This window comes from Crocodylus siamensis, chromosome 3, assembly GCF_052110815.1.
Source record: "Crocodylus siamensis isolate JL-2025a chromosome 3, ASM5211081v1, whole genome shotgun sequence".
Taxonomy (NCBI): Eukaryota; Metazoa; Chordata; order Crocodylia; family Crocodylidae; genus Crocodylus; species Crocodylus siamensis.
In genome coordinates this window covers 32,540,802-32,561,890 of record NC_143397.1, presented here as the reverse complement: position 1 = coordinate 32,561,890, position 21,089 = coordinate 32,540,802, and the positions used below count along the sequence as shown (strand labels likewise).

General features: G+C 41.9%; 2 protein-coding genes across 2 annotated transcripts in view; both read right to left on the bottom strand.

Moving 5' to 3' along the window:
- The window catches only part of ITGA1 (integrin subunit alpha 1), a 131,042-nt gene that overhangs the window by 103,432 nt on the left and 6,521 nt on the right, over positions 1-21,089 (bottom strand). The window lies entirely within an intron of this gene.
- Positions 7,786-19,563, bottom strand: PELO (pelota mRNA surveillance and ribosome rescue factor). The gene is made up of 2 exons (XM_090038059.1): positions 18,146-19,563; positions 7,786-16,183 (listed from the first exon to the last, which is right to left on the bottom strand). The coding sequence occupies exons 1-2, from the start codon at positions 18,869-18,871 to the stop codon at positions 15,752-15,754; spliced, it is 1,158 nt and encodes a 385-aa protein (XP_089894185.1). The 5' UTR covers positions 18,872-19,563; the 3' UTR covers positions 7,786-15,751.

Below are 21,089 nucleotides of genomic sequence, written 5' to 3'. Positions count from 1 at the left end.
GTTCGCATTGCATTTAATTCCGGATGGTTACATATCAGCTTCTGTGTTTCAGATAAAGCCTTTATAAAAAAAAGTTTCTAACTTTTAAAACCTTTTCAGTAGGGAGTTTAAATCAGGCTTTTTATTTCTCTAGACTATAAAAGAACCTTTGTAAAATATTGCCTCCAACTGTTCTTTCTTAATCTTTAACCTTTGAGGAGCAAAAGACTAACTTTCTGGATAGTTTCCAGTGAACTGAAGAATGACTCTCCATTATTAAAAGTAGAAAATTGTCCAAAAAAATCAAGGCAAAGACATATGCATCTTATAAGTGAATCCAGATTCAGTAGTCTCAATTTGTTCAAACCCAATAACATGTTTTGTTTAATCCAGCAAATAAAACCATCCTTTATTGGATTATACCAAGTGACTCGTATTGGAACATAGCTTTACAAAGGGGTGTCAAGCCTGAAAAAGTACTGAATCAATGCTTTGTAATCTGTTCCTGAATGAACAGACTCTATATAATGGTGAAAACCTTTCTAAATACAAGACAGTTCTAGAAAATATGACCTAAATAATTGTGCATCTCTCTGAATGGGGGCACTGTTTCAGAAATTTGGGAACTGACATTCTCCTATACACAAGTCTTAATACTCTGCACTTTCTACCTTAAGAACAAAAGTCCTGTACTCTGCTATACAGATATAAGCAAAAGTTCACCAACTCATATAAGACTCTTTTACAGATATGTAAAATGAGGAACAAAAAATTTAAGTGGTTTACTGAATGCCACATAGCAAATCCTAGAAAATTCTTAAATGTAGCTTTTCAATGATCTCCAATTCATTTCCTCTTAGACCCCTGTTTTCACTTTACACTGTTGACTTTAGTTGGCTTCCTGGAAATTCAGCTCTCCCCTCAAATCAAGATTCCCTTGCCACTTTCACATCTATCCTGTGCTGCAAAAGTAACAATTGGCCTCCACTCCTGCCACCTTTCCTATTTTATTGCCAGCCGAGACTCCATCATTTTTCCCAGACCTTCTCTTAAAAATAGGCCTTCATATATGCATTCATTTTAGAATGCTAGAAAGTGCTGCATTCATTGACTTAGCAAATAAACACTTTTACTTTTTTTAACAAGTGATGTACTGGGACAGAAAAAATGAAGTTCTATATTTCATGGAAAAGGTTATATTTAAGTACATATTTTCACTTTATGCTTTGCAGCTTTTTCTAAACTTCCAACAGCTATGGCTGTCTACTCCTCACCATGCCCTAATCACTGTCTTGGAATATTTTTTTTCCCTAGCATTTTCATTTTTTAAATATTGAGTCTACAGTTATAATCAAGACATTCTGACTTCCTTCCTCCCAATTATGTTGACTATGAGAAAAAGCATAATCAATATATAGCATAGTATTGCATATTCAATAATTGTTTATGTGCCTGATCCAATTTCTATTGAAGTCAGAGTGATTCTTTATAGTGACCAATAGAAGTTGGATCACTCCCATATAAAAGCATTAAAATGACCCCATTTTTAAAATTATTATTGAATATATTTACTTCCTTAGTTCAGAAGGTAAATTGAGAAACTTCTACAATTTTAGCAGAACGTAAAGAAAGGCTTCAGTTCTTTGAAGATAATTTTAACCATTTTGTAAAGTACAGCTCTTCCACAAACTACAACAAACTGTAAATCAAAGGCACTTCTGTAGACTGAACTCTGATTTGACCTTCATAAAAAATAGTAGCACCATATATGATACAAAACATTTTAAAAGGGTAAATATTCTAGTGAAGTTTAAACCAAAGATGCTAAGTTTAAATAACAATACTCACAGTTTCCCAAGAGCAGAAATGACTTTCAATAGGTGGGGGTGGAATAAAAAACCCTCTACACTTAAAAATGTTAGTTTTGAAAGGTTTAAAAATATTCTAAATTGAAGCTATATTGACCTGAAAGTGTCACTGTAAGTGTTCCTTTTTCCATTGCTTTTAGTGTGCTAATTCTTCACAAGGAACCAAGTTGCTAAGTAATATTGTTCAAGGTGTTACTTTAAAAACATCCTCACATATAACTAGGAATCATAGCTGCAATGACGATATGGATTTAAAGAGGCTGCTACAAGTGGTGGAAGAAAAGAAAGCAATATTAAATTAGTTCCAGTGTTGGACTTCTCCCAGGGATAAGCCCCAGCTGTTTCACACACTGCCAGTAATTCTCATAAATGAGAAGTCAAAGGGAAATGTCTCCTCATTCCCAATTATATAGTAGCTAAATTCCAGCATGGAATAACTAACTTCTTCTTCTCTGTTGAAACACTGTAAATTTTAGCAGATGCAGCCTGTTCAAAGCCATCAACAGCAGCATTTATTACTATAATTTTAGATTGCCATGGGCCCACATCAGAGCACACTCGTAAGGAATTAAGTTTTCTGTTAAGAAAGGGGTTATATGATTTTACCAAAAATATATTCCATAATGTAATCATTACTGAAACAGACATTAAACCCTCTGTCCCAAAAATTTTTACATGAAGTACTAAAATCCGTAGGGTTTAACATAGGTCCAACTTTCACTTACACCGCACAACTTGCAGTTAGAAAACACTTACTGAGTAGTTTTAAACCCCTAGCCGCAGTTGGTTTCGACTAACCATTAGAAACATTAGCTGAAGCTGGGATTTGTTTTGAGATTTTTTTAAATCCAGAGACAATTGTTACTCCACTGAGGCATTCCACAAAGTGCTGCTACCACCTCTCCCTTAATGTCTAAACAGTTTTATTTTGATTATTTTCTGAAACAAATAAGATGAAGAATCTTACAAATTTGCTATCCTATATAATTTGTGCATCTCATTTACCTTTATCTGAACTCCAAGAAGAATATAGTTCATAATATAGTTCATAATATATGTAGGTCACCGATGAAAGAAAACGTCTTGAAAATGGATCAATGTACCAGTAATTCATTAAGTGGCTTACTCAAGGGATAATCACAAATCCAAATGAAGCCCATGGGTACCAAACTTTACACTTGAATCTCCCTTTAGCTCAAATAAGTGCAAAAAGCCCACATAGCCAGACAGCATCATACAGTATTCACTAGATTCTGAAAATTCTGTTTTATATGCTTTATTTGAAGTGTGTTATACTCAGGGGAATTGTCCCTGCCATTGCGATTCCAGTTCATGAGTTAATCTGGTCTAAAAAATAAGATATTATATGAAATGCATTAACAGGTGAGATGCGTTTGAAACTAACAATTAAAATATCCTACCATTTTATGCAAGAAGTTGATCATTTTTCCAAAGAACTAAAAAATGTTAATATATCTACAACTTAAGTAAGTAGTTGTATATCATCAGCTGTATTTCCAGCCAGGGGTTCCTTAACTGCTGGGTTCCTTAACTGTCTATACTCTTAGACAGTTAGGCATACAAGAAAAGGATCTTACAGCCATGTGGCCTTCAGCCTCTCTTTGATTGTACACACAGTAAACTCTTTTTATTTGCAAACTAACTGACACCACAAAAAAATTAAACTCTGGGCTGTTCACTGCAGTTACAGACTAGTAAACAACCCAGGAAAAGTTAGAACCAGTCATGAAGGGATTTTGTTTTTAAGAGGGATTTCTCCTTAGATGGAAACTTTAATTTTGATATTTGCATTTTTTAAAAAGGAAAAACCAGTATTTTGGGTTTACTTCTAAAAACAGGGCTGTTTACATGAGCATTTGGTACTAGACACTTCAAGTCTCCCATCTGAGTCCATCAGTGAGTTTACCCTGTTTGGCCTAACACATTTAAATGAAAATAACTATCTTAGCAGAATAAGAAGCAAGTGAAAATCCTGCTGTTCTTCCTTCAATCATCTAAAAAAGCCTTGCAAAAATGGCAGGAAAATTGATTAGCACAGAAAGAATCTGATTTTTTATTTACCTACTACAAATAGAAATTTTCCTCAGTAAGGGAAATTTGTCAAAGTGTAATTATGTATTGCATCGCTGATTAGGAACAACAAGAATATGATGTTTTGAACTCAATGGAAGCTGAGAGTGGTCAGCATCCTTTAAAGTCACATCATAAGTAGAAGAATCAAGTGCCACCGGCATGTGGAGAGACCAGTCCCAGAACTCTTGTGAAAGCTACTGCAAATGAGCAGTGGCACTGCAGGGGCGATGGCCCCCTCCGAGCCCCGGTGCTGCCCTGCACAGTCTGCAGCAGCACTGACCCCTGCTCGCAGCCCCCTTACCGGAAAGAGGCTCATGCTCACCAGACACCAGGACAGGGGCTGCAGTCAGGGTCCTGCCCCCTCGTCACTCCAGCAGCAGGGCTGGAGGCTTGGCTAGAGGCCAGCCGGCAGAGCCTTTTGGGCAGCAGGCAGGGAGGGGCATTATTCTCCTTTCCTCTGCCATCTGGAGGAGGGGGCTTAGGCTTATCTTGCTTTTTGCCCCATGCACGGAGAGAGCAGGGGCAGTGGCAGGCAGACCCTGCAGAAATCCCCTGGGGGAAGTAGGGGTAGAGTGGGGAATAACCCCCATCCCTGCCCCCTCTGCCTCAGGGACCATGCTGGCCAGTATTTTCCTGTACCTCTGGCCCCACTGCTGCAGCAACAAGGGGAGAGCACCAGGTGGACCCTGGCCCATGCCCATGCAGGTGGGACAGGGATGGGGGAATTCAACCCCCTCTGGCCAGGTCACTCTGAGCTACTGCCAAGGCTGGCCAAGCCCCTACCACTGCAGCAACCAGCACAGACATGCAGGTCTGTGCTGGTGGGACAGGGCAGTGGGGGGAGCAAAAAAATAAACCTCTTCCCTGCCCCCTTCCCAGGGCCAATATCTGGCCATGCCCCTGCACCTGTTGGGCTGGAGCAGAAAGCCCAGCCCAGAGAGCATGCTGGGATGCTGGGAGACTCTGGTTTGACTTAAGCCAGGAAGGATTCTGGCACAGACATTGCATAAATCAGTTTGACCCAAATCAGTTGCGTCTGATACTACATTCAACTAGGTTTATCTTAAACCAGTTTCAGCCATCGTGAAGCTGGTTGATGTGCACTGAACTTATGTTCTGTTACAGGTTTAAACCATTTTCTGATCACTTAAACTGGTTTATGTGTAATATGTGTCCCTAGCTTAAATTATAGTTCCAGCAGTGTGCAAAGGGCCCAGAAACTGGCTGCTTTTAACCCTCCTTTATAAGGGCTATCTCTAGAGTGGTGCTATGCTGGAACTACTCTCACCTGACTGAGAAGTCCTTGGAGGTCACTGCCAGTTGCCAGAGCACATGCAGCTGTTGTCCCTAGCTAGCAATAGGTTGATATTGGACTAAGTATGAGCTTCCAGTGCCAATGCTTACAGCTTCTGATAGGGGAAGTCAGAAGTAGAGTGACCAAGTTCCCTAACTCTCATTTGTAAACCTCCTAGAAATCTTCCAGGGGAAAATGTTTTATAAGGGCACCCACACAAGTGGTTGTAATACTAGAACTAATACTGTAATTAAAAATAATCACTCCCCTAAATCAAAAACACTTTTAGTAGTAAAAAACCTGTGTACAGACCAGCTTCAAATCTTAAAACAACAGGGAAAAGGGCATTTCTCTTTACCAAATACCAGAGGCCTGCTGCAGATAGCAGACATATATAGTAACTTCTCAGGGAAGCTTAAGGAATTATTTATAATGTAAAGCTTCAGATGACTTAAATAAGCTTTGCTGCTAGCATCCCTTAAAATTTAAGGCTATGTAGCCTGCACATGACACATTAATATGAGTATAAGTTATACAGGTGGACAAAACTGATATACATTACACTGCTGCCAGAGCAGACCAGTGCCTTCCCATGTAGCTGCTGCAGTAGGAGCTATTGTAATGCCTCACAGCTGGCAGGGAAACTGGTAATACATTAAGCAAATGGCAGTACTGAGACGGCAGGAAATGTACATCGCCATCCCCCCAAAGTAAGCTATGCCAGAATAGTGTTTATTTCTTCTCCAGAAGCAACACTTCGCCAGATTCTAGTATGCTACACCAGTAAAATGGTTAACAGGGTGCAGACATGCATAACTACTGAAATACTTCAAGTGTAATACACCTGGAAAAGTTTCAGCCAGGCAATGTACATAAAATCCCTGTGCCATTCCCCAACTGGAACATTTCAAAACACTGCAGCTCATCCTCACAAGGATGGGAGGTAGAGGGGAGTGGAAGAGAAAGCAGAGAGCCCAGAATTAAGTGGTAAGGGGTTGGGAGACAGCAGGAACTCACGAGCCCCACCACTGGAAGTCTAACACTCCAGCCCCAAACCTCTTCCCTGCTCAGTGGAGAGGTGGAGGCTCTACCTCCTGTAGCAGCCACAAGTTGTGACAGGGTAAAGGTTTCCAGCAGGGGATGTTTTCAGCTCTGCCCCATGATCCAGAGGCGGCCCAGTGGCAGGACAGCTGGCAGGCTATCCATCTGCTCACCGTCCTTTCCCCATGCACATGTAACAAAAAGTGAAATAACACCCCCCCACCTACCTCATTTAGCGATATTTTGGTGTGGAGCATTTCAGATGCCTCTGAAACATTTCGCAAGGCTTGTACATTTGTATAGCTGGTCCTCAGTTGTTAAGCACCTCTGCATAGCGTCTGTTCTTTTTAGTTTATATCAGACTACAAGCATGTTACATGCGTGTAAACACGTCATGTGCCCAGATCCACCTATAGCTACAACCATCTTCTTCGGCAAATGGAATTACAACGTAAGGGCTCATTTTTATTGAAAGGCAATTAGGTTTGCCTTTCATTTGACATTATTAATGTTTGTGTCATTTGCTGGTCTTGAAATTCTAGCATTAACAGTCAGTTTAGTTCTAATAAACTGGAGACACTGGGTTAGAACTTGGTGGGAAATTATCCTGTTCTCCCACAGAAGATTGAAAGTACAAAAAAGTCCTATTCTGCATCAGCCCAAAACCTTTCTAAAGGTTTTTTTGAGGGATGGAAGGAGGAAAGCAAGTGGTCTACCTCACACTAACCACCAGCTGAGATGAATGGTTAGGAGAGTCATTAGAGAAATAGGAGATAAAGGGTCAAACCCACTGGGAAGAATGAGACTCAGTGTCATATGCCTTTGTCTGATCTAAACTGGGCATTTGAACCTTTATTTCATATCCCAAGCAAAGATTCCAACTGACTGTCAATCTCCCACCCAACTCTTATTATTGACATAAAATGGAATGGATTTAATTGTAGAGACTGAGACATAGAGACTGACTCTAAAGCTCAATGGTTGTAATAAATGAGAGAAACTTCAGCATTAGTCCAAGAAGAGAAAACTTTAATATTAGTCTCCCATGCTCTAAGCCAGCCCTCTTAACTACTTACCTTTTCGTTATTCCAGGGTATCTAGAAGTTCTTTTTAGGATCTGAGCAACTCTCAAAACTAGTATATATGGCTCTGCAAAAAATGTTATTTCCACTAATTAATATTATCTAATCCAAATTTTGTGCGTCAGAGAGCTGCTGCCTGACACTAAGTAGGATAAATAGTGATAAAATAATCATTTGCATTTTAACCAGAGTAGCTACATTTTGTTCAGAATTCAGAGCTGCCAAAATAGGTGGCAATAAGATAAGAGATTGATGCTAATATACAATAAAATTTGCCAGACGCTTGCAGTGCTAGGAAGCTGTTGCTTAATGTGGTATTTCCTAAGTCAATTCAAAAGTTAACACTGTTCCAAGTTCAGCTACCCTCCACGACAACTCAGTTACCAAACAGGATGAGGAGAGAAATATTTTCCACCAGTAGACTGAATAAATGCAATAAAGATTTTATTGTTGCAATATTTTGGACTGACGCTACAAAAGAACAAGACAATTATATTTCTAATTCAGCTGGCTGAGACAGAGTACTACTGGTTAGGTTTTGTGCTGGAGGTATAAGGGAAAGAAAATATTTCATGCCTTGCAAGTAGTCCCTGTTTTAAAGTCAGAGTCACTGTACCAGATGAGTCTACCACAAAACATTTGGCTAGATTAACCATTATGCTTATTAATTCTTTATGCAAGTTTTGAACCAGAAGCTCTGCAAGTCTTTATTCATTCTTTTCATTGCTGAAAATAAATAGACAAACAAATTAAAAAAAAACCTTAGACTTAATACTGGAATTTAGAATTAATACAATACTTGTAAGACTAAACCTTTTCACATTTTCACCCATACACTCTTGGTTAAATAGACATTTCCTTAATGAGAATGTTCATGTTACTATCTTGATTCCAAAATGATACCTTTTATTAGACCAGCTGGAAAATGGCAAGAAAATTGTCCTTTTCTGCAAGCTTTTAGGATCAAAGTCCCTTTGTCATGCTCTAGGGAAAAGTGTAGATGGTACAAGATGGTAAAAAGTCCCCATAGGCAGGAAATAAACTTCATTTTTGCAAGGAGGGAGCTGAAGATGGAAGGCTTTCCCTCTGGGTCTATGATGGTGGGTGGTGGGCAGGGATTGAGCCACCCAGCGCCCTGCAGCACTACTGCTGCACCTCCGGCCCCATACGTCTCACACCCACCCCCGACCCTGTGCACCAGAGCAGGGGGGCAAGGCCAGCGCTGCACTGCCAGCACCCTGCACTGCTGATGCCTCCAAGGAGTAAGCGGGGAGGGGTGAGGCCACAAGTGCTGTCTTGCCCCTCTGCTCTGGCCCTCCTGGGGGACAGCGCCCCCATGAAAGCAGGGACAGAAGGGTGGGGGCAGGCCAGGCTGGCCTCTCCCACTTGCTCCAGCTGCTCAGTTTCTGCCACCTTCAGGGAGCAGGGCCGCCTCGCCTCCCTGCTCTGCCCCCGCTGTCACGGTGGCGCTCTACCATATTGCTGCCATCGCTGTTGGAGAATTCTGATTGGTTGCTTCAGACAACAAGAGTGCAAATAAAGCATTACGGATAGACAGACAAAGGCTTTTGTAATATTACACACACACACACAAGTGGGGAATGGAGGGTGCTGGTAACCTAAAAATTCCAGGTACCTGGGGCACAGGGGTTTCTGGCTAGACACAGAGCAGGGGGGTGGTGGCGGCCGCATATGGAGTGGTGGTGGTGGGTGGCAGCCGCCGCATGCTGCGTGCTTCTTCTCCCCCCGCGTGCAGCCAGCTGGCCAGAAATTCCAAAGCGTTCTGGTTATTCAAAAGCCAGACAATAGGTGTATGTATGTATGCATGCATGCAAAAAAGGTAAAGCAAGCGATTTTATATACATACGCACATACATATACCGGCACCTTACAAGCTGTCATGCTCTATTAACTGGCATGCCAGCTTGTAAGGTAAAGTGAAACCAAAAGTGCCCACTGTGGCACTTTTGGGTTGTCAGAGCCCGCACAGCCCAGGGCAAAGCAGCCTGCACTGCCGAGTCCCCATGGCCCAGGGCATAGCAGGCTGCACGGAGCCCGCCTCCGTCCCTCAGGGCCCATGGGAGGGGTGGCAATGCGGTGGGAGGGGTGGCGGTACCCCGGATGCAGTGGAAGAAGTGGCGGCACGCACAGGCAAAGACGCCTGTTCAGGCCTCTCAATTAATTGGCATATTTTGTTATCCGGCACCCCACTGTTCCCCATGGATGCCAGATAACAAAGCTTTTACTGTACACACACTTTTTTTTTGTACCACTTGCTGGTAACGTGGTAATGTTCGTATGCTTTTATAGATATCATTTTGAAAAACAATTCAGAAACATTTGGCAGTAGACATCAGCTGTATTTTGTTCCACAGTAACCCCCTGTGAAGATGAGGGTTTACAAAGTATCTGGGGGTACATGTTGACAGCAAACAGCTGCATGGGACCACTGAGGTGCTCCAACTGTTTGCTATGGCTTTTATTTCAAAGAACATCACTCCACTGATAAGCTGTGCTGCACTGCTGACTAACTCCAGCTGACTGGAGAAGTGGTACCTTTTGAAGTAAAAGCTCCAGTAAATAGTTGAATGTTTGAAGAATTCTTAGTTCAGCAACTTTTTGCAAAGTAAAGTTTGCAAACCACACAGATACGAATAACCCAGGTTCTACTTCTGTTTGCTTGCATGATAGAGGCCTTAACTGAAATTAGTAAGGCTACTCACATGCTTTAAGTGATGAACATCCTGGGTTGCAAGACCAGGGCCCAGTGCTTGATATGAAGAACAACAGCTGTTAGTATAAATTTCTTTTTCTTTCAAAACTGACATACTTAATCTTGGAAAAGCGGTCACTTCTTGGAATAAGAGGCCAGTAAGATAATGAGGAGCTACACCATATGATATAGGATCATCATAAATTTATACTTGTCATTTTGCTTCCAAAAAGGCAAACTTAAGTCCTGTTTGCTATCACTGAAGAACAAATCACACACAAATAAGGGAACTCTCCATTTTCTGACCAAATCCTAGTTCAGAAATCCCTAGTTATAATAGTTTCTGTTGAGAGAGATATTATGCTTAGGGCAGGAAATGAGTATGACTAAGTTGCTTAACACTTACTGACTGTTAATGGTAAACAAAATATCCTTATATAGGATTTGTATAAAAGTTAAGATATTAGCCATGCGAGCATGCACGCCAACATGGGGTCTGAATTCATTCAAAATTCTCTTAACTATCAAAGTAAAACTAGCAGGGGACTCTGCAATACATGAATTTAAATAGAATAAATTCTGGTAACATTAACTGTTAAGGTGTTAACATGAAAAGAACTGTGCTGAATTCAGGTAACTGAGCAACAGGGCACATTCAACGGAGATTGGGCAGGGGTGGGCAATTATTTTGGGCAGAAGGCCACTTACTGAGTTTCGGCAAGCCATTGAGGACTGTATGACAGGCAGCCAGGGGCAAATGAATATTAATTTTTAAAATTTTTAGGGGCCCCTGCAGGCCAGATAGAATGGCCTGGCAGGCCGTATTTGACCCATGGGCCACATTTTGCTCACTCCTGAGTTTTTTCTTGAAAAATGATTAATTTTTTTACATGGAGCATCTGTATTCTTCTTCAAAACTTTTTGTTAACAAAGTTGCAAGCTTTTGACTGCCTGCAAGTCTACTTTGTTCAGCAGACAATTACAATAATAATAATAGTAGTAGTAAACTAAATAAATAAACAATCTATTTTTATCCACATCCAGGAAGGAAATGCAGATTTCCCATTCAAAAAGCTTGAACAGAAGCACTGTAGAGAATGAAATTCACCATAAATACAAAGTTATTTTACTCAAAAGACAAAGATATTTGAACCTCAAACTGAAGGAGACAGTTATTAATACCAACTAGAAACTGGATGCTGCAGTCTGATCTTAATTATAAACAACCTTACCTGGATGATTACTGCAATAGTTGATAACATGTCTTGGCTTTTTAACATACATATATTCATTATTTAGACATAATGAATTGACTTGTTGGATGTAAGATTATTTACTACGTTTGACCCTTCCAGGTACTGAATACCCTTCAACTGGCATAAATTCAATGGATTCTGAAGAGTGCCGTTCTTTGTCGGATGCTTAGCGACTTGCAGGTAATGCTAGAATCTTTCATTAAGGTTAAGAATGTCCTTGTGGCATAACGGTTCTAAGTTTTAGAGAACTCTGCTAATTGTATATTCTTTAACAAGTGACATCTTCAATAAATGAGGACATAGAGCACCTTGCAAGATCAGTATCTAAAGCAAAAAGCCTGTGGTTGAATTTGCATAAGCAAACTCTTGTTACTTCACACACTGCACTGAGGTCGCATCTTCTTTAAGTTACAACTCAAGTACTGCCCTATCCTTAATTTTAATCAACATATGGAAAGGCTTGAACTCAAACAGGCAAGTTCAGAGGTGTCAAAAGATCCAGCATGTGGAGCCCTATCAACTGTGCCACGCTACGGCCCGTGCGTCTCAGAGTGGACCAGCCAGCCACACACACCACAGGACGCGAGGGAAACAGTCTGCAGGACTGCGGCCAGGGCATGTTCCACACAGGGCTCAGGGGTGGGAATGTGCGGGGTTAGTCCAGGGCTCCCGCACCCAACCAGCTCATGCACTACATCCAGCATGCAGGGTCTGTCTGAGGCTGATCTGGCCCACAGGGCCAAATGAGTTTAACACCCTGACGTTAGTTGCTAAAGCTGGGATTTAGCACAGTTTGTCAGCTGCCTACATTAACATATCAGCAGTGTTTAGAAACAGAGATGTGGGTTTTTCAGAAAAATTTTAAATTGGAAAATTCTTTGACTTATATTTAGTAAACAAAACTAAAAATGTATCCCCATCTTAATTTTATGTCCTAATAGCCACAAGTATTTGAACTGAAAATATTTGATTAGGAAAAAAATTAAATACAGCACACCTAATGTGGTTTAAATGTTATATTCAAACAAATTCAAAGCTTTATGTGAAAAAAAATATTTTTATTGGAATACTTGTAAAAATGTAAAGGACAATACACAATAGCATGTACTTCTCTTACACTGTTTTTTAAATTTAAGAAAAAACCCAAAGGCACAGAAAAATGCTGACAGACTAATTTTAGCACACCCAAAAAACTGTGCATATGCCATGCTTTGGTTTTGATTTGACCAGTACAGCTAATTAGGAGAATTCATAACTTGATTTTTGGTTTGGATTATTAAGTGAGTGTATTTATCCTCTTGTTTACAAATCAATAAAACATATGTACTCTCTCACAGTTCCTAGGGTTAATCACCTGAAAAACATTAAATTACAACTTTAAAACTTCCAAGCTTGCCTAATATTGTATTGGCATCCATTCATTGTAATGAATGAATTTTCTGAAACAATGAATTTTTAGAAATGGAAAATTTCAAACAGAAAAATAAAGCACTGGAAAATTTTCTGTTTTGCAAAATTCTCCGCCCCACATCTCTGTTTATAAATTATAATTCCCCTGATTATGACCAACTGTAATGCTATAATGCTGTTCCAAAACTCCCCCTCAATATCCATGTATGTCAAGCTCCTTACCAATTTACTATAAAAAAGTCAGATTTATGAAAAGTACCATATCCTCCTGAAAGAGTCAAGTGCCATACCAAAGTACAATTCCAGTTGGATGCAACACCAAGTGCTATTTCACAGAATGACCTCTCAGTTGAGCTACATGAGCTTAAGAAAAGTACCATTATTAATCCTACCATGAAAATGCATAACTCAAACTGAAATGCTGAAAGTCCTGCAGTATTAAAGATCAACAATCTAAACAAAAATACACATGAATGCAATTAAGCATGGAAAGTTGTATTCCAAAAGGATTTTTTTTCAGAAGAACATGAAAATGTTATTATGGGATAGAAACAGTAACTATACCAAGTCATCCTGAAGCTTTTGATACCATTAGCACGAACCCAAAAGAAAACTCAAACTCGCCTCTAAAATTGCTAGCTATTTATTCATGATTCTTTTAGTTATTTTTTAATTTTATTTTTTTTTTATTTTTTTACACACACACTCACAAGGATCTGTGAAACCCCCCCACCAGAAAAGTCAAGTACTTGGCCCCTGATGATCAGTCAAGCATCCTGGCTAATTTTAACAGCTGAAATTTGCAACTCTTGTTAAAGACTAATTATATTTAAAAGGACACATAATTATAAAGAATAAATGAATAATTTAATTATTAATAATTTGATAATTCTTAACAGTTAAGTGATGTATTTTATTAATCAGGTCTTCTTTATAGCGTTGCAAGAGGCCTCACTAATTACCATGTCAACACCAGGTCTCAACTTGTTCCTGCTTCTGAAAACAGAAACAAAAGGGCTATATCAACAAGAACCTGTGTAAAATTATTTTACAAAAAAAAAAAAAAAGAGTAGTGTTCAGTTTACATGCTGTTTTGAAATGAAGATATTTTACTTAGATTAGAAACAGCTGTAATTACTTAAAACAATTTTTAAAATCTTATTTTTAAAAACTGCTCTATTACTTCACTTAGAAGACTTGATTTAATAAGAGTTTGAGCCAAGTCTTTCCTGTCAACATCCCTTAAAAAAAAAAAAAAAACAAATAAAAAAAAGCCCCTTAAGTTTTATTTATACAAAAATCTACCTTTATTATATATTACAGAATCTGAAAGCAAAGGGAGGGAGGTTTGTTTTTTGGCTTTTTTTAATTTCCTTTGGCTAAGCTTTTCTCCGTAACTCAGTGCTGTCTAATTGATAACCCAGGGATCACATTCAACTTCTGGACTCTCAATTCGGGTCCTGCTCCCCACAACCATTGTAGCTACTCTTGCCATCACTGGAGTCCTCCCTCCTTTGGCTTTCCACTGTCTGCCCCTGGGAACAGAGCTAAGGTAGTTTGTAGCCCGGAATCTCAAAGGGACCCAGGGATCTAATGCAGTGGAGTGGGTGCTGGCACAGTGCAGCAGAGCTGTTTTCACTATGTGATGTAGTGGCAGGGGAAGTGGAAGGGAATATGGCGCAGTATGATAGGGTGCTCAAGGCACAGTAGTACAGGCCTGGTCTTATGAGAGGCATGCAGTCTGTGTGCCCCAGCTATGCAGGAGTTGGATAGCCCTGCTTTAACCTGTAAGTGTTATGAAAAATAGGGTTATTAACACTAAGAACTCAATTTTGAGTTTCATTAATAAATATGTATAAATATATTAAATAAAACTGAAAAGTAATTATATTATATTTTTTCAGTTGCCAATATTTCTAAATAGGCTAAAACCTTCCTGGTTTTATCAACTGCAAAAAAGTGCACCTATTTTAAAAGAGTATATAAACTAAGAATGATTTTTTATGAAATTATGATCCAAGCCATTCATCTGTTGTCAAAATAATTCCTGGGAAGGGAGTACGGACCTGCTTCTGCAAATTCTTATTCAAGCCAGTAATTGTTTGAAGAATCAGACCCTAAAATTATCCTACTGTTAATTCACTGGAAAACAGTCATTTAAAGCAAGAGTGTATGACATGACTAACATCACAGGTGACACCACTTGCACATAAAGATCCCAGGTAGCACATTAAAAGTTATCTAAAATGCGGCCTACAAAGCTCCAGAACCTAACCTGAACCTCACATTTAAGGAAAAATTGTGAAGTTTTTGGGTTTTTTAATTAGCTGATATTTTTAAATTTCAGTTTTGATGGAGCGCTTCTCCTGCTGTATCACCTAATTTCAGACAAAGGGCTAGACTCTTGCGTAGCTCACAACCATGTTTATTATTCACCTCATCCCTTCTATAATTTACTCCTTTTTTATCAGTTAGGCATGCCCCCCCATGTTCCTGATCAAGCTGTAAACACGCTGTGTGTGAGAGGAAAACATGGACAGGTCTCTGAATAAAAAGAATATTTCTAGTTCCAAATAAGACACAGAGCAAGTTACTTCCTATAAATTATAGCACTGTTTACAAGCACTAATTTAAATGAGAACTGTGACACTTTAACACTGTTTTTCGTAATTTATTAACCTTTTTTGTACCTGCTCCAAAATGTTCAGTTCCTTGTCTGCTTTAAAATACCTAGCCAGCAGCTTTCACAAGCAAAATCAGATGTTTGTTGTGCTACTGGAGATCCCGGGTGTAGTTTGTAGAGTCATTTCCAACCTACAATACACTATTATAGGAAGTGTAAACATACATGGATATCTGTTAGAGTGGATTGACTAAAAGCTAGACACTTTAATAAACACAGTCCTGCAATACGCAAATCACAGCATGGCACATCTGCTTAACAGTATTTGAGCAAGGAAGGTTCTGACTGTCACTGAGTCTTATTATGCTATGGGGAAAGGGAACCACCTCCATTAATCCTCTTCAGAGCTAGATTCATCCTCCTCATCAGAGAGTTCAGCAACAGGAAAGCGGAGGATAGCTGCCACCCCTGTCAACTGGCCGAGCTGCTCCCCAGACACGTGGAGGCTGGAGAAGATGCGCACTGTGCCCATGTTCTCTTTCACGCTATCTACCAGTTTCACATATCGGCTACGCGTAGCTACATCCTGGTGTCTGAACAGCTCATCACTGATCAAGAGAGTATCAATGGCCATGGCCTCATTGGCCTTCTCCACATGCTTGAGACCATAAAAAGCTCGGTCAGGCTCATGCTGTAGCATCTTGTAGAAGTCATCTAAAGCTTTGACTTCGCCAGCTGCCTTGGTGTCAGAGAGACGATTGGCTACTGCTGGGTCACAAAGGGCTTCCTTCAGTGCATATTTATGTCCAGAGGATGAGTGGACCTATAATAAAAGTTAAACAGGAAGATAAAATAGGATCACTTAGTTGATCACACAGACCCAAAATATGTTTTCCACTATCTACTGTATTCTCAGATGCTTACATCTGATACAGTGTGCCTTTAAAACAGAAGATTGTTACTATCCTTTTCCAAAAGGGGCACTTTGAGTAAATGAAGGGGGAAAAATACTTCCTCCATTCAAAATTAGTTCTAAATGCTAAACTCTTGAAAACAGGTATTTAGCCAACAAAAAAACAAAACAAAAACCAAAACCCTACAAAATCTGCACTTCTGCTAGATTCAAAAAAGCTTCCTTTCCTTTTCCCTGCAACTTTGCCTGTGAACGTATAGAGAAGACATTATGAAAGTAGACAGAAGACATTCTAGACCAGGGGTTGAAAACGTTTTTGGCCCTTGTGCCAAAAAACACTTCAACCTTGACCCATGCCTCGACTTGTTATACCAGGGGCAGATGGTGGGGAACCCGTGAGGGGTCAGATCCTCATTGCTGGCAGCAGGTGCACAAGCATCTCCAGGCAGAGAGCAGCAGAAGGGCTAGGGTTACGCTGCTCCAACCTCTCCCCGATGTGTGCTTGGAGATGTGTGTGCAGCTGCTGCTGCCACAGAATGCGGCCAGGGCTCCAGACTCTGGTGCAGCTGTTTGCCATCTCCCCGCTACCTGCCGCAGCCAGCCTGGGCTTTGGCAAGCTGCAGACAGTTACATCGAGGCCCCAGCACAGGCTCTGTGGCTGAGACTATATGTGCGTCTCTGGGTGGATGGCAGTGGAGGGGCTGCAGTTGTGCTGCCCCAGCTCCTTCCCTACAGTTTGTCCCAAGGTCTGCGTGCGGCTGCCACCACCACGGAGCCAGTACTAGTACTGGTGCTCTGGACCCCAGTGAAGCTATCTGTAGTCTCCCGGCTGCCTGCCAGTCTACTTGGGCTCTGGGCAGCTGCTGCCTGCCAGGGAGCCTAGGCTGCTTGCAGCAGGGGTTGCAGCCTCCCAACTGCCTGCTGCGAGCAGCCGGGCTCTGTGGTTGGTGGCAGCTCCCAGAGCCTGGGTTGGCTGTGGCATGTCCAACAAACTGGCTTTGCATGCTATTCTGTGGCATGCGTGCTAGGGGCTGCAGCCCCCTGTTCTACACTACCAGAAAACACATCGCACGTCTCTGCATAGGCAGGACATGTGCATTTCTGAAAAAACAACTGAACTCTGTCCCTCAAACTGACTGGGGGGGGGGGGGGGGGGGGGCGCAATACATGAAATGGACCTGTATTCATTTCTATTAAGCTACAGAGTGATTTAATACTTCTGAGGCTATCAAGTTTGTGCCCCAGAAATTACAGGAACCCCCAGAACTTGAAAGCCTGAGCTTGGACTGGAGGCCTGCTTAACTCAAATTTTGTTAATGCATCTTTAACAAACCCAGAGCTAATAAAATCTGTTTTCTCTATCCTCCCAATGAAAAAAAATAGATAAGACATGAGCAGTGAAGCCTTAAGACTGCCCAAACAAAAGCCAAGACAGACAGAAAAAAAATGATCAGTACCATCTTAACTCAGACATGCCAGATACAGATGGTAACAGAATTGTTTATAAAAGCAACCTGGTTTGCCTCATTCATGGTATATTACATAGGCCATACCCAGGCAAACATTGTTGAAGATGATTAACAACTTTTTGTAGGTTGCATTTGGGGTAAGGGGAGAGGAGAAGCATTCAAGTACCTGTAGTATCTGGTCCATCTAGATTTACAAGTCTCAAATGAAAAGGTGTTGTTGGTTCTTGGCCCATAATTTAAGCTCAATCAAGAAAAAAATTAAAATCAATTAAAAAAAAAAAAAAAGGAAGACTTTTCTTCTGAGGCTCACCTTGCTGACACCCACCCCGCCCTGTTTCCTGCATCCCATCACGTCTGCCCCCCGCCAGACCCCGCAGCTTTGAGGGGGATGGGACTCTTTTACCTGCAGGAACTTGCTCCGGTTCTCCAGCAGCAGCTTGTTGTCAGTCTTGACGGCCTGCTGGAACATGTAGTCGCAGAACTGCTCCCGCACGAAGCCCGGGCTGGCCACCAGCACACACTTGACCACGTCAAAGTTGATGTGGCGCTGGATGGCCTGCGCCACCTGCTCGTAGAAACGCTCCAGCGCCCGGTCATGTTGGGCGCAGCTGCCCCGGCGCTTGCGGGGGATGTTGACCTCCACCTTGGCGCGGGTCAGCGTCATGCTGGGTGTGACAAGGCAAACATGGGCCAGCCCCTCCTGCATGACCACGGCAGCCACGTCAGCGCTCCAGGCCGGGTCACAGGCCTGCTCGATGCGCTCCAGCACCACACTGTCCCACTGCTTCTTGGCCAGCGTGAACTGGCGGTTGGGCTCCAGCTCAATGGTGTGGTAGGCGCCCATCTTGACGTACTCGTTCTCCTGGATGTTGGTGCCCTTGACGCGCAGCTGGCAGGCCTGCGAGTCGAAGTCAATGGTCTCCACGCACAGCGTGAGCGTGGTGCGCACGCGATTGCTGCCCACGCTGCCCGTGGCCGACTCGGTCTGCACCTTGCGGATGGTGGAGGCACGCAGGCTGTCGCCCGGCCGCAGCAGGTTGTACGCGTGCCACATGTCCTCGGGCTCCTCGGGCATCAGCGTCACCTGCCCCGCGTTGTCCTTCTCGATGCTCTTTCGCAACAGCTTCATCCTGCCCGGCTCCGGCCCCGCGCAGTTAGCTCGGGAGGCGCCCGCGGGGCTTCGGGCCGCGCCTGCGCACTAGCCGCGGCCCGACGGAAGCGGCTGGCACCAGCACCTTACCCCTGTATACTACGTCGACGGAGCTAGCCTCGCGCATGCGTACACAGCTGTGCGGCGCAGCACGGGCGTAAAGGCAGCTTCCGCCAAAGCACGGCTATGGTGGCTGGGAAGGCTCGCGGCAGCCTCGGCGCATGAGTGTTGGAGAATGTGAGCGCGCGGTGCTGCCCCTTGGCGCAGGCACTAGGTGCGGACGCCCCGGAGTGGGGCGGGGCGGGGGCTCCTCTCCTGCCCCAAGCGCGCGTGGCAGAACTGAGCTGTGGCCCTGGGGGCAATGCTAGGAGGCGGCCCTCCCAGGGCGCATGTGGAAAAAAAACCAGAATATTTTCCTAACGTGGTGTTAAAAAAACCCACCCCAGTCCCTCGCAGAGCCGTGCTTCCAAACCTTGGCTCTTGAAGCAGCTGCTCGGTTTTCAGACTTGAAATATTTTTTATAGACAGTTGATAACACACTTTCAGAAGCTAAACAGCCGCACGTCAGCCTTCTTTTGTGGACTTGAAATTTGGGTTGCCGACTTTGTTTGAATCTATTCTGGGAGGTCTCATTACATGACATAGTGACATTAATGACTACAACACAAGGCAAATGCACATGACTGTTACATTGAAACCCCCGCCTGCCCCCCCCCCCCACTGGACTACTGTATACATCAGATTCAGCATTTAATGTGTATTTTAGTGACTGCTCTATCAGTATCTCCTGGGTGACTCTCGGCAGTCTCCTGGGGATCTGTGTCCAGTTCCTGGAGATGCCAGGGCAATCCTGGAGGACTGGCAGCCCAATTTGAAATATCCCATCAATATCCAAACTCAGCAACTGATGCTGCCCTCCGCTTCTTCCAGGAGGTTCCTGATAAATATTAATGAAATAGTTCTCATTCAGTCAGATGGAGGGAATCACTGACTTTCATCAAGGTAAAAAACACCCATAGCTAGATCCTACAAACCCTTTCCCAAATGAATAGCTGCTGCCCTAATAGAAACTGGAACTGCAAGGTCTCTAAATATTTTGTTGTTTTGGGTGATGTAGAGGAATAAATATTTTAGATGTGTTACAAACCTATAAGCCTTGCCTTGCATCTGGCAACTTCTTAAAAACAATACAGTAATTAAAAGTCAAATAATAAAGCATTTAAAATTATGATAAGATAAGGAATGCCTAGCACAGTTGCTGCAGAGGGACATCGTTTTACGGACATAGAATTCTCCCATTGTATCATTAAAGTTGTGGATAAAAGAACTGCCAAGTCATTTATTTAGATTTCTGAAAGACCATTAACATAGACCAGCACAAGGAGTTAGAAGCAACTAAATAGACAAACTACTATTTTGAAGAAGCCAGTTATTATTACCATGGTTCAAAACCTGGTTAGGAGACAGAAAAGTAATGGGTCAGTTTTCATCACAGTAAAAATGAGTATCAGGATAATCAATACTCTGTACTAGGTTGTGTTTTAATAACCTAGTATAATATTTAATAGTTCTAATATATTTAATACTTACTAAAATATGGAAAGGGGGTAAGTTAAGAAAAAGCACTATTTGCAGATGGTAGCATCGAGTGATGTAGCCAAGATGGGTCCAGGAAATATGCAAGAGGCAAGGATTTTCATGGCTGATATATTTTATTGGATCAATTTGAAGATAACAGCTATTTAGGGCTGTCAGGAACAGAAAGGACGATGAGGGGCTTCAGTAAGAATGTTCAATATGGTAGCAAAAGACATTTTGGATTGAAAAATTCAAAACAAGGCACATTTCAAGGAAAAAGCATAAACTATTAGTATAGGAGAGCCTAAATTAACCTAAACTGCACAGGAAGGGTACCTGGTTATAACTGTACATAGAGAGCTAATGAATGAGCTAATGACTGCTGTTCAATAGAAAGCTGCAGTCAAAAAAGTAAACCAAGTGCTGGAATGCATAAGGATGGAGAACCATAAAGTATAATAATGCCATTCTATAAACTAATGGTGCTGCTTCATTTGGAATATGGTGTGCAGTAGTGGATGTTTCTCTTCAAAAGGCATGTTGCAAAATTAAAAGGCGTTTAGAAAAAGGTCGTGAGAGGAATTATTAGTGGAATGGAAAAACTCATGTATACTGAGAG